The 16,838-nt window shown below is 42.8% G+C and overlaps 1 protein-coding gene across 4 annotated transcripts in view; it reads right to left on the bottom strand.

Annotated features, from left to right (window-relative positions):
- The window catches only part of Ltbp1 (latent transforming growth factor beta binding protein 1), a 221,329-nt gene that overhangs the window by 33,575 nt on the left and 170,916 nt on the right, over window positions 1–16,838 (bottom strand). For 2 of the 4 annotated variants that reach the window (XM_013517603.1, XM_013517604.1), the window contains exons 21-22: window positions 11,278–11,403; window positions 7,562–7,705 (exon numbers count right to left, since the gene is read on the bottom strand). In XM_013517603.1, coding sequence (XP_013373057.1) covers window positions 7,562–7,705; window positions 11,278–11,403 — 270 coding nt within the window. The remainder of the gene's footprint in view (window positions 1–7,561; window positions 7,706–11,277; window positions 11,404–16,838) is intronic. The other 2 variants (XM_013517601.1, XM_013517602.1) reach the window with 1 other exon arrangement.

Raw genomic sequence — 16,838 nt, 5'->3', positions numbered from 1 at the left:
AAGGTAGGGAAGCTCCAAATGAAGCTTAGAAAGCAAAGCACAGGAGTGAAGGCTCCTTACAACAAGAGGCCCGCTCCTTACGAAGCTCAGCTGGGCAGGGGGTCAGGCCACCACACGGTCCGTATCTGGGCTATAGAACCCACTCCTGGACACACACAGCGAAGCCACAGCACAGAGGGAAGGGGTGGACAAGGCTATCAGGGGGCGCAGCCTGCAGAGGTGGCATCTGAACCAAGGTTTTGAAAGGTAAGAGGGAAAGAAAGGTCAACAAGGGCACTGTGACAGGGTGCGGAAGGGTAGAAAGTCCAGCTGTACTGTCTCCGCGGGCAGCAGGGGGGCAGGTGGGGCACTGATGAGGCGGCCTGGTCAGTCACTTTGACTGTGCCTGAGAGCGGGGATTTGTTAACTGTGAACAGGCGACACGGGGACAGGGTGGCAGCACAGGCATCTGTGACCTAGGTCCTGGCAGAAGGCAGTGTCAGTCTCTGCACACAGGGGGAGCTTAGGGCCTTGTACTTAGAATGGGACAAACACCATCAGCATGGATGCATTCGTAAAGGCCTTTGTTGACAATGGGGAGGGGACACCAGCAAGGTTGGTCACGTTAGAGAGCACGGGCCCTGAAGCCCTGCTAATGGACTCGGACCTTCCAGGGAGCAGCTTTGCTTCTGCTGATGAAGCTTCGCAGAGAGGCGAGCCTGGGGTAGGTGTGGGCTGGGTGCTGGCAAAAGACAGTGCTGGCGATGGCACCCGAACCTGGAAAGTGGGAAGGAGAAAAACAGGTGGAAAGAGGTGAAAGATGGGACTCCTGAAAGAACAGTAAAGCGCTGCAAGGGAGAAGGGAGAGGAGGGCACTGAGAGGACCAAGGTTGGGATCTCGCACGGAGATGGAGGAGGAGCAGTGTTCTTGGTGACACAAGCCTCGCCCTTAATCCCAGCGCACTGAGGCATCTCTAGGCCACGTCCAAGGAGACAGGCAAAGCGTCTTGAAATGCACAAGCCATTCCTCTCCAGACCTAACCTGTAGCAAATCCTCAGATCTAGGACGCGTTTCCAGGGCAACACAGTAGGTGTATCTTATAGTACTGAGAATGTCCTTTACAGACGTAGTTTGAGGCCACCACTCTGATATGTTGGCCCATCAAAATACTAACAAGCCTTTATCTAAAACTCAGATATTACTTTAGATACTCTAAATAACAAGCAGAAAATATTTGTAAAAATAAGAACAACTTAGTGATTAGTAAAATTTTCTCATCACTTTTGGAGGTGGGAAGAAATTTGACCCTGATTTTTTAAAAATGAGCGTATTTTCTTCTGTCTCACCTACATTTATGGTATAGATCCATATAAACACACAATAAGACCTCAGGAGCTTTATGACATTTTACAGTGTTTACATTCTAAACACTGTGGTCTCACCATCTTTGATTTTTTTTTTTTTTTCCCACCAAAGGTCTTTTTAAAAAAAAAAGAAAAAAAACTTTCAATGTTAATTTATTTTACAGGTTAACTAAACACATTTTAAAAAATCTCAACTCTGCCAGATATAACAGTTGACTGATGTTATATGTGGTTTCCTGTCTTTAAAAATATACGCGTACACACAAGACCATAGTGTGCCACTCCAGAAAAAAAGCAGGAATGCCATTTGAGGTTCAGTCTCAGAACCAGGAGGATAAGGTGCACAACATGCTCCCAACAGCACGGACATAAATCCTTTTGTTTTCACTGCTCTTATAATTAAACCAAACCGAGCAGGACTATCTCCTACATAGAAGTGTAAATAGATAGTTCAATATTTAAGTGCACCCTTATTATACCTCTGATAAATTTGTTTTCTACAGAACTAGCTTGGCAAGGATGGAGGTGGTCCGGAAGGGATACAACCTCAAGTGTAGACAGGCAATTTTATTCGGTGGCCATGTGGCGTCCCCTGTATGTCAGGCACTGTGCTAGGCATTCTGCTGGGTTGCAGGGCTTTCGGAGAGAAGGGTGACACAGAGGAGACTTCCACTGTGAGCAAAATGTTATGAGAGCCAAGAGGCAGACTCTAGTAATTCCACCTTGGTGACACGGTGAAGCCCTGACAACGTGGAACAGCTGCTCACTTTTAAAGAGACCTGAGTAAGATTTTAAGAAAGCAGGTTTACAAGGGAAAGCATGGTGGGCAGAAGAATTCATGGGGCAAAAGCACAGTCTTGGGAAAGAATGAATATTCGAAGGGGAGACGTGCGCACGGCCTTGGCTCGGAGCAGACATGGGAGTGTGGGAGATGACTCTATGAAGGTTGTTTACATTACTGAGCACAAAGGCTCCTGCTGCCCACGGACGGGTTTGGACTTAATGCTCTAGGCAGTACGAAGCAGCTCAAAGATTAAAGGAGGATATAAAACCAGATTTGTTTGGATAACATAAACACAGGCAGAGTATGGAGCAAGAACCGATGACAGAGGCAGGGCAAGAAGTCAGGAAGCTACCGCAGTGGTCCTGGTGATGCTCAAGGACTGGCCAAAGCAGCAGTAACAAGCAGGGAAAAGTCTGAAGGACACTCTGGAGGTGAGACTGGCAGGATGTAATGACGGCCTGGATGGATTCCTTGACAGGATGGGGAAAAACGTGGAAGTATGACTTCTGCATTTCCAGTATTGATGTCTGGTAATTAACACATGAACACAGGAGGAAGAATGGTAATTCATTTGGTTTTGGGCAACTGTCAGGCAGAGATGCTTATAAAACACCCTGGAAGAAAAGCCCAACAGGCAGCTGGACACAGGAGCATGGCGCTCAGGAAACAAGCGGGGCCAAAGATACTGAGCAGGCAACGCCATGGTACGTGATGGTTAACGCAGAAGCAGACAAAACGTCCCAGGCGAAGAACCAGCGCAACAAGAGGGTTAAGTATGCAACTCCCTGGGCCATTGTAAGGGATGTGAAAGAGCAGAAGAACCTCAGAACGAAACAGGACAAGAGCAGCCTGGGGACACAAGGAAAAGTCACATTCTGAAATCAGCCACAGGGACACGAGGAGGGAGAGAGGAAAAGCAGCCGTCAAATGTTCCAGAGTTCAGAGTTTGCAATGGGATTCGTGGCTTTAGCGTGTGAACCTTACGTACCGCCCAGGAGAAAGCGCTTTCACGCAGGAGAGGAGCCAGGGGCCTGAGGGCAGTGCATGAGGAGCAAAGGGAGGGTGCGCCTGCGGGGGCACCTGGCATATGGCGTCCCTTCAAAGAGCAGGAAGGTCGATGTGGTGATAGGTGTTTTCCCTGGGTGATGACACTGCAGAAGATTTTTATTCCGATACATTTTTGTATCTGCCATCTTCTATGATAAATGTGCATTATTTTAGTAACAGTGAGAAGGAAGTCAGATTTCCTAAGAATCTGGTGTCTGGGGGTCCTTAGCTCTGAGAAGTAGAAATAATGAAGTAGGAAATTCCCCAAGGGGGGGTTCCTGTACCCATTTTGCCATTCGTTAGCTCTTTGACCCCAAGAATAATATTTATAACTTCAGTTTGGCCCTCAATCTCTCTACCTACAAATAAAGAAGCCAGGCTGGAAAATCACTAAAGTGGTTTCTAAATGTAGAAGTCTAGGATAGAGTTCACATGCAGCAACAAGCTCTCAAATGAATTAGAGAAAATCAGCATTTAAAGAAACCCTCAAATCAACAGTTATGTAAAGCAAACAAACACTTTGTAATACTATTACCCCAAGCTATACGCTTTATAACTTCTGATTTTACTTGCTTGTCTTAGATTGCATCAGTTGAAAATATGTATCTTTTTCAATGTTCTTTTCCACATACCTTCTGTTTCGAAAATCAGATTCAGTTGCTACCACTGAATCCCCTCTGCTCACCAATCAAGGAAGAGAACAGCACTTTGTGGGAAAAGTTTGAAGGCGACACTTGCCAAGACTAAATATTTACTGCTTCCTTTAGAGTGCCCAAAGACATAAAGTTTTTATTGAGCAATTATCACAGGCACTAAGGAAATAAAAGCATCAGACTGTATTTCATATCCATGCCCTCTTAAATGTGATGAACGACCTGGGACGGACATTTTTGAAAAAGTTATTTCTGTTTCAGATACTTTTAGCAAGCAATGAACAGCAATGTAAATTAATGGCCAGAGACCCAGGCAGTGAAAAATATTAGGCTAGACCAAAAAGAAAAATTATATGGAAGCCAAGCGGTAGTTTGGAAAAAAAAAACAACCCTAAGATAGTAGAGGTCACGAGTACCTTAAAGGCTGGCTGGGACAAAATCCTGCTGGAAGTGGGTGCCCGTCTGCCAGCGGCCTTCCCAGTTATTCTTGGATATCTCCAGGGGAAACGCTCACTACTTCCGGGGACAGCTATTTGCTAACCCGCTCTTGTTTAGTGACTGGGAAAGCCTTCTGGACACTGATCTGAAATCTGCTTCCCTGACATCCTATCCCCGAGCCATGGTTCTGTCCTCAGTGTGATCAGACAGGAGATGTTTGATATTAATACGAATCCTAGTTAAACACTTGTTTCAACTTGGTACCAAACACTGTGGCCTGTGTAAGAGTGGATGCTTTGACTGGGAGATGGGACAAACTCTCTTCTCCGTTTGACCAGCTTGCTGGGTTAAAGATATTCTCTTGCTTCTGGGAAACATCTGGGCTGATGCGTATAGAGGCTGGCCGTGCACAGCCAGCCGGGGCCTCACACAGGTCTGCACCTCTGCGCCCACCAGGACTGCGCTGTGTCTCCCCTCATGTTCTTCAGCCAGTGCACTGATCACTGTACTCACACAATTTAATCACACAGTCACCAAGTCAGTAAAGTACGAATGTGAACGTAAGATTTATTGTATTACTCAGCGAGTGCTTTAGAAAGACTAGATAAGGGTGATAATAGAGTAAAACAAATGCTGCCAAATTAGGTGAGGATGATTTGAGCGTATAAAACTAAAACAAAAGAAACTAGGGGGATTTTGTACTCATTTGCTTTGTAAAGTTCTTTAAATTCTTTAAAGTAGCAGTGTAGACAGGGCATACTAGGTGAGTTTTACACACAACAAGCTACGCAGCACGCCAAGAGTGGACCTCTGCTCAAAGGAAGACCTTGGTGCTTCCTTAAAGATTGCTGAGTGAATGTATATTTTTATGCTCTAAATTAAAATTAAATACTCAAGGATTTATCTTTTTATGATTTCTAGTTGTAATCACCTTCCAAGAACTAACCTGATAAAGTCAGAAAGAAGGTTCTGATTGCAAAATTGCTTCATTAGTAGGGAACCGCTTAAAATGACGACTATCACAGGTAGCCTTAGAGCTACATGTAACCTCAGTTTGCCAAGAACTATACAAATTAAGGTACAACAGCAGTCAAACTTGACAGCAATTAGGCAAAGGGAGAAACAAAGCAAAGCAGGTATTAGGAACTCAGTTATGGAAAAACTAAGGCCAGCGATGAGAAGCAAGGGTGACAGTTATGGTGGCATAAAGTCTCATAGCGCAGTTTAGAGCAGTCCAGTCCTGTTCAGCAAAAATGATTCTGATTGTCTTACGGTCCCATTAAGGCATTATTCTCTTAAAAACAGAGAAATGAGCCAACTTCAGGATCTCAGACATGTACCCTTATTCAACTTCTGTGACTTGGATGAACCATTTCTTGATGCTATTAAAATATTTTACCAGAAACAACTGTAGTTATAAGATCTATCGATTCCAAAGATACCATAAGAAGATGAGATATATGTATCCTTGAAATATTCATGAAATAGCTTACTATATACTTCCTAATGTGCTTTGCCATTAACACATGACTTTACATACACGATTTCATTAGAACATCAAACACTGCCAAGTAAAACTCAAGCTGTCCAAGCTTACACATCTAGAAAAGTGAGTGACCGGGCCACTGGTCATCCTTTCCTTTTTTTTTAAACAGGCCCTTTTTCACTGAGGAACAATTCAACTCCCCTACACTTTATTTAAATTTGGGAGGTCTTGCTAAATTCCCCAGGCTGCACTCAAACTTGTGATATTCCTGCCTCAGCCTCCCAGAGTGCTGAGATTATAGCTTATGTTGCACCATGCCCAGCCTGTTTTCCCATTTAAATATTACAAGAACTTTGGAAAAATCTAAATTTCCATGACCTCTTGCATTTATCCTTTTTTGCATTCTCACCCTTCTTCCCTCTGCAAGGTATGATCAGGGGGATATTTTTATTTAACATTATATCACATACACTTAGCTTGATCATGACTACCTAATCTGCATACATCATTTAATGATTCTACAATATGATGACACATGAATTAATTCACTTAAAATAACACTTCAAATGAGGGGTTTCTCTGTGGAGTCAAGGACAAACATGAAAAAGGCAGTTACTTAACTTCAGCAGTTACTTAAGCTGCTGTTGGTTTACTGGTTTGTTATTATTGGTTTGTTTTAGCTATTGTAAGTACAACTAAGTTAAACATATCACCATGGTGACCACTTGAATGAAGAACACTGTCCCTTAGTAATGATCTGCCTCTTCTCCTTTGCCATGTGTTTGAATTACTGTCTGTTCATTTAATTCTGTATCTCTCGCCTCTCTGTATTTGGTAACTGAGAAATAACGTATGGGTGAAACTATTTTTACACTTTAGTCCCCAGGACTTGTAAAAATATTAAGGTGTACAGAATAAATGTCCCCCAAGGGGTGGAGATTTAGCTCAGTGGCACAGCGCCTGCCCGGCAAGCGCAAGGTCGTGAGTTTGAGTCTCGGTACTGGAAAAACAAAACAAAAACAAAAACACAAAAACAGAATAAATGCCCCCCATCAAGGAATGGTAAAAGTTATTATGGAAGCATGGCTAAGATTGAGATTCAGAAAATAAAATGGTCTATGTTTCATTTTATTTGGCTTTCAGAGGATCACTTGGTCTTTCACTTTTCCCTAAATACAACTTATTGCTACGTAGCATGAACTCAAAGGGTGATCTCTGACCTGGAAGTTGCTTAGTTTATCTGGCAAATCATCAGCTCTCCCTTTCAACGGGTGCAGCGACCACACAGCCCAAATTGAATTGTAAGCAAATGCAAATATGGCCACTCTCTAGGTCAAATTCTGGAAAAACACCTTAAGAGTTCTAAGTGGAAGTCTTTGTAGATCCTCACAAGGTTACTTTTAATTCACAGAGGGTGTTTTCAATTCAGAGAAGTGTCCAGATACATTTCTCCAAGGGAAAAGAAAGAAAGATTATGCAATTTAATGGGATAATGCTATATTAAACTCAACCTGATAGCGCTGTGAGTTTTAGACAATCCCTAGAAGAAATTCTCATCATTTTGGATCTAGACTCACGGTGTGTCTGAGTTGGAAAGATTAGAGGCCATCTAGCCCAAAGAGTCATCACTCATATTTGAAATCCACTGACAAGGCAGGCACAGGAAGGGCATGGAAGCTTCTAGAAGCGGGATTATGCCAGGACTTCAGGTTGTTTCCTATCCCAATCACAGTGTGTTAGCCCAAACCCACGCAGGTCCAGGTCCAGAGAGGAGCCCTCTATCCCCTGCACGACGCCACTTGGACTTACCTCCAGAGGCCCGGGAGCGGCACTGGCCCGTCATGGGGCTGTACTCCTGGTTTTCATCAGCACACACACACAGGAAGGAGCCTTCCACGTTTTCACAGAAGGCTTCCCCACACACGCCACTGAGCAGCTCGCACTCGTTCACATCTGGAAAAGGGAGCACAGATCAAGTGAGACGTGCGCCGCGTTCCTGACAGCTCCTTATTTTACCAGCTGTGCCAAGGCCAGAAGTGTCTGCTGGAAGTGAGGCAGTCCTCGGGGAGCAATCAAACCCCTCTCACTCTTGTAAGGAAGGGGTCTCTAAGGGCAGATTGCACCATTTGGACCGTATGAGGGAAACACGAAAATGTAAGGCAAAGGTCCTGAATTCCGGTGCTAGTTTTAAGGAACACTCTGGAATTCTGGAAGCGTAGCATGTACCCTCTGACGTCTAGTTTGCCTTCCCTGATTTTTCAACACAGTGACATCAGAAATGAGCCAGCACTCTACTTTCGGTTCTTCATTTAAGGAAAAAACAGAAGCAGGAGCACTTCCGCAACCACAGAATCTTTAAGTTTCTTTAACCTACTTACATGTCTAAAAATACAGTTTTCCAGCAGTCCCAACATTTACAAATCAGAATTGGGGGCTATAAAGGCAAGACCTTTATAAATATTCATTAGTTACATTAATCATTCATGGGAACCAAATTGGCAATAACTAATCACTGTTTTCCCACTATACCTTTTTAAATTCTGTTGCTGTCTGCAGTGTAATTGCTATTTTGCTATTTTTCTTATGTGTAAGTAAAATATAAATAAATATATAATTAAAACACAGTCAAGGCATCTCACTGATGGGTGTGACTTATTCAACCTTGCGCAAGCACAATACACAGCCCCAGAGAAAGGTTAATTGTACATCTGACCTTGCCCAATACTACTTTTTACTTTTTCTCTTCTTAAAAAGTTTTGTTACTGACTATTCTTTCAGCAAAGTAGTTGACTAGACATCTGAACTCCTCTTGGGTCTTACGCATTAAATGTGTACACAAAACATTAGCTTTTATGAGCACACTCTGAGATGACTTATACAAAGCTGAAATTTTGAGCAATTATTGCAACTTTTTTAAGGAAAAACATCTTATTTTCACCTGCTAAACCTAATTTATAGGACAAAAGGTGTAAGGATTGAGACTTATGGGATAATTACCTCAGTTTCCTGTTTTTACTTTGCGTATAAAACAGATATAAATCCAATAAGCTGGGTTTCACTTATTAAAAAGATATTGTAATATAAAGTAAAGTAGAACTGGAATATTTAGTCAATATAGACAACCATAATGCAGAACAGAAAAGGTGACTTTCTAAATTTTCCAGTTCACCTTTAGCCATTTTAGGAAAATGTCACATGAAACTTCTTACTTTCCAGCTCATTTAGAGAGCTACTGAGATTTCTCCTGTAGATTGCACCCATTTAATCAAGAAGTTTTTCTAGCTACGTGTATGGGCCAGGCCCCTTTGGCCTCATACGCTGGGAAACAATGACAGTCAGGCAGACAAAACTCCTGCCTTCCTGCAGCTTACACTCAAGTCAGGGAAATTCACGGGCTTTGACGAATACCAGGATTGAAGAGTGCAGAGCTCCTTGGAAGCACGAGGAATGGTCCTTTGTGCAGGGATTGGTATTAGAGCTCAGATCTGAGGGATAGGTAGGTGATACTGAGAAGTGGGTATGCAAAGCCCAAGCAACAGACACAGCACAGCCAAAGATTTGCCTCGTGGCTGACTGATCACGCAGGATGATGAAGGGCATTTAGTAGGTGCTCAGTTTATTATTGTTGTTACTTTTGCAGTGCTGGGGATAGAACCCAGGACCTTGCACACATCAGGAAAGTGCTCTTACCACTGAGCTACATTTCCAGTCATCATCAGTTAGTATTTCTGAAAGAATAAGGAGACAAAGTAATATGTGCTAAGTTCTTCAAGAGGACAACAAACATTGCTTCTCCAAGGGTAGTGCTTTGTGTGCACAACAGAAATGTCAACATGCGTCCATGTGCTCATCTGGCTGGTGAGAACCGAACTCTAAGCACAAGCTTGGGGGGCTATAAAGAGCCAATGACGCGTTAGCATCTCACACCTCCACAGTGAACAAAATTTACAGAGTGCCTATGACAGATCAATGATTGTGCCCAGCCAGGAAGAGACAGAGACGCAAAGGGCAAGTGAGAATGTTCCCCCTCACATGGAGATCACGGCCCTGCAAAGAGGGCTGCAGGCAGCACACAGGGTTAAATTATTCCCACACAGATTACAAGCTCTACACTAGAACTTGCTGAAGGCACTCTGGAAGCAGGAGGAAGGTCACCTCTCAGCTTGAGTGTGAGGGAAAGGGCAAGCACAGACGGGCAATGACACCAGACTTCACTCTTCAGGACTGAGTGAGATGAAGCCAGGCTCTGGGAAGCGGAAGGGCAAGGAGAGGGGGAGGCAGGGAGGACATTCCCAGCGGAAGGTGCAATGCCAACCAGCTAACTACCTCATGACAGTGGCAACCACAAGCAGTCCGATGTTGCTAGAACATATAAGCTGAGGAAGGGTGTTGTGAGGTTAAGAAAATAAGCAGGGGCCAAATCACAGGACCTGTTTGTTTCTATTTAATCAAAATATAAACAAGCATTAGACAATTTGAATCACCTGTATTTTGATGGGAAGGACTCTAGAGCAGGAGTTGGTACTAGAGATCAGAACAGTCTTAGCTGTATTAATGACTAGCTCTGTCTTGTGGTTAAGTCAGTTGTTCTACGGTTTTTGACTAGCTGATAATTACGCTGCAAACTACATTACTAACTTATAAACAATTTTTGTGACTGGAAATTAACTAACTTTCATAATTAACCCCAGAGAAGCAGTTACTACTCAGATGATATTCTCATCAAACCTCTGAACAGATTTTATTTTCTTCGGTTTTATCTGGGTAGCAAAGGAACTAGCGTTTTACTTGTACATTTTCAAAAAACTATTACTGACTTCCTCCCAGGGCCATCTGCCTTGCTGTAAACACAGCTATTTTTCTTTATTAAGAAGACTAAAGAAAATGCCTTATTATCTGTGAAGTCTTTAGTTTTATGCCATTTCTTCTATTTCCCACGTGATTGCTCTAATTGCCAGAATATTTTGTAATTAATTTGAAGAAATCAAAGCTGCTCAGAAAATGAAATGCAAACTGTTCTCTTTGCTCTGACCATGTGTTGAAGAATATTCTCGGACCTCTAATGACATTCAAGATTCTTTCCAGTCTGCTCAACCCCTGACAGACTGAAGAAATACAGTTGCACAATCCAAAGCTTCATTTCACTGGTGTCATTCCCGGGAACTGAAGTCTCACCCAGCTTTTCCTTACATGCCCTGCCGCAGAAGGTACTGTACATGGTGAAGACACGCGGGCTGTACCACACAGCAAACCATTTCCTGTGTGAGAGGGCCGACAGGGCCTGCATGCACAGCCAAGAATTTAAACAGCTGTCCTTTCACAAAGATATCTAGAATTGCACTTATGTGTTTCTTAATATCCCTACCCATTTTCAAAGCCATGGAACGTACAATCTGTACCATTTTGAATTGTATGATAAAATCAAATTATGATGCAATTTTGCCCAAGTTTCCTCCTGCTGTTGATGACTTTAACCTCTTTTCAAAAGGGACATGAAACATGTTGGGAAGATTCTAGTAACTCACCCACACACCCTTGCCCATCCTGGGGGGCTTGGAAGCCCTGATAACAGAGGCAGCGGAAGGAGCCAGCTGTATTGTCACAAAACCCGTGACTGTCACACACAGTGTTGTTTACACATTCATCAATATCTGTAAAAGAGACGTGTAACATCAGACACAAAACAAACACGGGCTGACAAACACCAGATATTAAGGGATAAACGGAAGCACTTGACACAACCTAATTAGTAGGAAATGATCATGTTTACACAGAGAAAACATTTTACTTATTAATAAAATGTTTTGATGGAAATGGTTTAACAGCCAAAATGTTGCGTTCTATGAGAAAACATTTACTGTTTCTCAGGAAATGTTTTCAAACTGAAATAACTGCTGCAATTGCCATGACCACTACTCTTAAATGTCTTCTACTGTTAGTTTCCAAAGAGAGGTACAGTCTAACAGTGGAAACAGGTAAAAGTTAGACTGTCTACTCAATTACAAAATATTAGTTAACTACATCAAAATTTCTTAATTTTCTCAACTCCAAGAAAACTGTCCCTGTGCTTTCAAGGCTGGGCCCCCTCTCTGCCTGGTCTCCTCTGCCCCCTTGTTTAGGAAACAGTGACAGGAAACAAGGCCCAAACATCTTAGTACAGATACAGTTTTTTCCCCCAAAATAGTTTTGATCTATGGTTTCTTGAACCCACATATGCAGACCTTATGGACAGAGCAGACTGATTATACAGCGTAACTGTAATACACAAATAACTGTAGCATATGTATAACATGAATACTATTGATGTGCATTTCCAACTACAGTGAGGATGAAACAAAATAACACATACAGGGGGCTGGGGATTTAGCTCAGCGGCACAGCGCCTGCCTAGCAAGCACAAGATTGTGAGTTCGATTCCAGGTACCGGAAAAAAACAAAACAAAACAAACAAAAACAAAAAAAAAAAAAACCATGTACAACATACTTAGAAGCACACAGTGTAAGAAGAGTCTTATACATGACCTATGTTCTCACTCCCTACCTCCTTATTCCACTGAAACTCTCCTGGGAAAAGGCTTGCGTGATAACTCAAACCTGACTCTTGACCTCTTAGTGAGCACCCAGGCCTGAGCACTCTCTTCCCATGCTCAACAACAGAATGTTAGTATTGTTCTTTTTCTACCTTTGGCCACTTTGGCTGGTCTCTGACCTTTCACAGCCCACAAGTGAGTGGTTGCCAAGGCTCAGGCCTCTCGGGGCAGCCACATGCTTGGGGCTCTGCTCTCCACCCTTCCCAGACTCGGAGCTTCAATAACTACAATCCTTGGGATGAATCCTAAATCTCTGTCCTCAGCCAGGATCCATCTCCTAAGCACACGCATGTCTTGCTCTTTTTTTTTTTAGTACATGTTTGTAGTTCATGCAATGTATATACTGCAGCTTTTTCTTTCTTTCTTTCTTTCTTTCTTTCTTTCTTTCTTTCTTTCTTTCTTTTCTTTCTTTCTTTCTTTTTTCCAACTATCATTCCCCCCTTCTCTCCCTCCTCTAATTCCCAGATCCCAGTTCATTATTAATATTAAAATCTTAGCTCATGTTATGGCATGTAGTGTCTACATTAATTGAGGTTATTAGGTTCCTGTACAGGGCAATCTTTATTCTTATTTCCCCTCTCCCTGCACCTCCCTCACCCTTGTTCCCTTGGTCCTCTCCTCTACGGCAACAGATCCATCCCCTGCCCCCTTCCATCCATCCTTTATTATTCTCTTTGTTCATGCTTTGCCTCACTCAGATGAGAGATACCGCATGGTATTTATACTTGTGTGTCTGGTTTATTTTACTCAACATTGTATTTTCCAGGTGCATCCATTTTCCTACAAATGCCTCAAATCTGTCACTCTTAATAGCAGAGTAGTAGTCCATTATATTTGGTAACACATTTTTATCCTCTTACTCTTATTTCTGTCTGATCTTCTGCTGTAATATCACACTTTCTCAAGCCTAGAGCTGAACTCCATGTCTTCTGCTAAACCACTCTACCTAAACTCAGTGAGCTTCTTTCATTTCTATTCTTCATTTCTGCCTTCATCTTACCTCCCTAAGTTAAATGCTCAATGAAATTACCTAAACATTTTAACAATTTATACACCTAAACAAATGAATCTTACTCAAGAAGTACGACCTGATTGATTTGGAGCATGAATGTGAGGCTGGCATTATAACTAATTTTCTGATTGTAATCAGGAGGAGGAACTGTGTTGTGTTACAGAATCACTTAATGTAAGTCACGGATAATTTCAGACTTCCCAAAATGAGCCTGTGTCTAAGAGATTATGTTACCCTGAACCACACGTTGTAAGGGCTGGAAACCTAGCCAGCTTTAATCCCTATTTATACCCTAATGATGCCCCAGTCTCTCTCAGAGCTTGACCTCTGTCCTTTAGAACCATGTATCTAAAAGCTACTGGACACGTCTATAATAAATGGACCTGTTATCACTCCTCTCCTCTCCTCACCTCATCTCCATTTCTCCTCTATTCCCTTTATCAGACAGTCCAACCAGTCACCCAGGCCAGAAATCCTGATGTCATCCTTCCCTCCTCCAGCTCCCACCGCTCTCCATCATGGCCTCTTATCTTCCCCACTACTCCTTCTACTCCTAATTGGCTTCCCTTATCTGCAGTCTTGCCTCTCCCTTGAGTCCATTCTCCACCTTGCTGCTGCCAATGAGCTCTTTCCAAAACGCAATCCAAAGCTCAATCCAAAACGCAGTCAGTGCCATTCCCTCGTGCAGAATGTTCAGAATCCATTCCTGGCTGGAGAACTCCCGCCAGCCTTCTTAGGAGAGCACAGAGCCCCCTGCATCATCTGGCTCCTGGCGACATGTGTGGGCACAGTTCCGAGATAACCTTCCTCCCAATCTGCACTCCAGCCCTGTCAGTGTGCGAGAGCTGTTTGGAAACCTTCAGGCTTTAATTTCTCACTGACTTTGGTCCACAATCCTCCCCGCTCCCCCAATCCCTCGCACTCCGTGCTTTGCTCAGAACCTCCTCCTTCTGGAGTCGGCCCAAAGGACACTCCTTTGTGGCATCCTCCTTAGCTACACCCTGAGCAGATTTCAGGGGCCCTCCTCTCTGTTCTCCAAGCATTTTGTGCCATTGCTATGCTTATCACAGCTACTAGGGTCAGGAACCTTAACTAACCCAACTCACTTCTCCACTAAAATGGGAGGAGAGAGGGCAGGAAGCTACTAGAAATCTGCAGGCTTTTCAGTCCAGATTCTTAAAGTAAAATATCTTGCTAATTCTTGCTTTATTAGTTCTGCACAGTTATGGAGGATGATTTCTTATTCTCACTCACCAGCACAGGAACTACATATGTGACCTGAAGGTGAACGAGCCCCAAGCTGGTTATGAATGACTGGGCGCCTTGCAGACTGACACTTACTGTAACAGTGATTAACCGGAAAAGTTTAGAGGAGCAATACTTTGGAAGTGAATGAATAGGAAAGACTAACGTGAAGGGCCTGCTGGAGACCAGCTCTTCAACAAACAGTATTTGTGAGAATGGCATAATGTAAGTCTCCACAGTTTCATGCTTTCAACAAAGAATCATTGTAACAGTTTAATAAGAGGACAGCATTTCCTTTACCTCTCTAATGACCTATATAAAAACATTCTTTCATTAGAATTTTCTTTGGTGATGTGAGCGCTCAGATATTTTTCCATTGTTAGTCTGGAAACGAAAACCAGCCTCCCTGTTCTCAAGTTAAATTTGGAACATGATACTAAATTTTGAATCATCCAATATCATATGTTTTCTTTTTTGCTTACTGTTAAAACTACTAAATCAGTTTTGCTTAGGGGTCTGTTAGAGCCATGTATGCTATCAGTAATATGCAGTAATATCAGTATGTTATCAGTAATACTACCTAATAGGTTAGTGATCTGGCGGAGTGATTGTCTAGCGATCTCTTAGCTGTCAACCAAGACAAATCAGGTATGCTACATGAGTTGCTGATTTCTCATGCAACTGTGTCCTATTTGTATTTTACTAGAAAAGGTAGGGGCGGGGGATGCAGCTCAGCGGCACAAACGCCTGCCTGGCAAGCACGAGGTCCTGAGTTTGATTCCTGGTACCAAAAAAAAAAACATAGAAAAGGTAGAAGTAAATATTGATGTTGCAACAGAAAGTCAAGAAGAATTACACAGAGCCAGGAAAAAAATGGATCACCGATGTGCACTTCCCAGTGTCCATATGCACCAAATGTTTTTCACAACCTACTGACTGTTACCAGGAATCCTACATATTAGAAGAGGATTCCAAGAATGAACTACACCTTCAATCCTTAAAGTTAAGACCAGGCACTTGGTGTTCTTTCTCGCTTAGGCAAACTATGAAATTAGAACAAAATACTGAATAGAGGAATGATTTCTAAAAGGGGCTGGGTCATGTAAACCTTGTTTACTGAACAAGAAACTAAAACTGTGTTAAAAGACCCGGACACAGAAACTCATAACGAATACTGATGATTCCATTATGTTTTCTGTATTACATTCAGAAAACTCTGTATGTGCCCTGAAAAGGGGGTATTTGTGTCTATTTTGTTAATAAAGTAATTTGGTCTTTTTTCAGACACCTTCTTCAGGTGTTTGTTTCGAATTTAAAAAGAAGGTGCTTCCTCTTCTTAGGTTGTGCAATGTTTTGTGGGTCTCCTCTTCCTCACTCTGACTTCCCCACCTATCACCAGTGAGTTTCCTTCTGCTGCCAAGACGCTGCAGAAGTGCGTGGTGGGAAAGACCACAGCACTTTTGCTAATGATCACAATAAAGTCTCCATGCCTACTGCACAGCTGGGAAGAAACGGCCTTCCCATTGTCAGAACATTTTTAGATGAACATATGGTCCATCCTGACCTAAGGGAAATTTGAGGATTATCCAGCTCAGCCTCTTTAAGAAGCAGAAAATTGGGGCCTGAACAGAGGAAGTGACCGGTGTCAAGGTTACACAAGCAGTGTGTGGTAGCGCTGGCAAAGGAACGGTGCTTTGTTCAGGAACAATCTTCTGCTCTGTCCAACCTGTCTGCTTGCCTTTTATCACAGGGATGGTTTAAAAGGTTGCTGCCGTGTGAACAGAATGAACTGCACAGTGAACCGAACAGCCATATTGGATCTGTTTATCAGCAAGTCAGAACATACTGTCACTTACCAACTTGAAGTTTAGTCAGGTACATTTTTCTTGCCATTAAACAAGACCTTGACATCTTTGTCCTTAAAACAAGAACATCATGTTGCTTGAAATCTAAATACCAGAAGTGCTATTAGACCTGAAGAAGATGTTTTTCTAGGAGACCCCTGGAAGAAATAGTGCGCCAGCCTTGGGAAGAGTGAAATTCATATCCACATCGCTGCATCTCTTCTGTGAAAGGAAATGACCCACTATTGCCTTCCTCACCGACTACAGTAGGTTAAATATTTGATGCCAGAATCTTAAGAAAACAGATACAAGAAAACAGCCTTATGTTGGAAGGGATGTAGGACTCCTGCTCAGGAGAAAGTCAGCCCTCACACTCCTTACACTCCTTCCTGAGA

This window comes from Chinchilla lanigera, unplaced genomic scaffold (genome assembly GCF_000276665.1).
Source record: "Chinchilla lanigera isolate Chin_1 unplaced genomic scaffold, ChiLan1.0 scaffold00040, whole genome shotgun sequence".
In the NCBI taxonomy this organism is placed as follows: Eukaryota; Metazoa; Chordata; class Mammalia; order Rodentia; family Chinchillidae; genus Chinchilla; species Chinchilla lanigera.
This window is presented reverse-complemented; position numbering and strand designations above follow the sequence as displayed.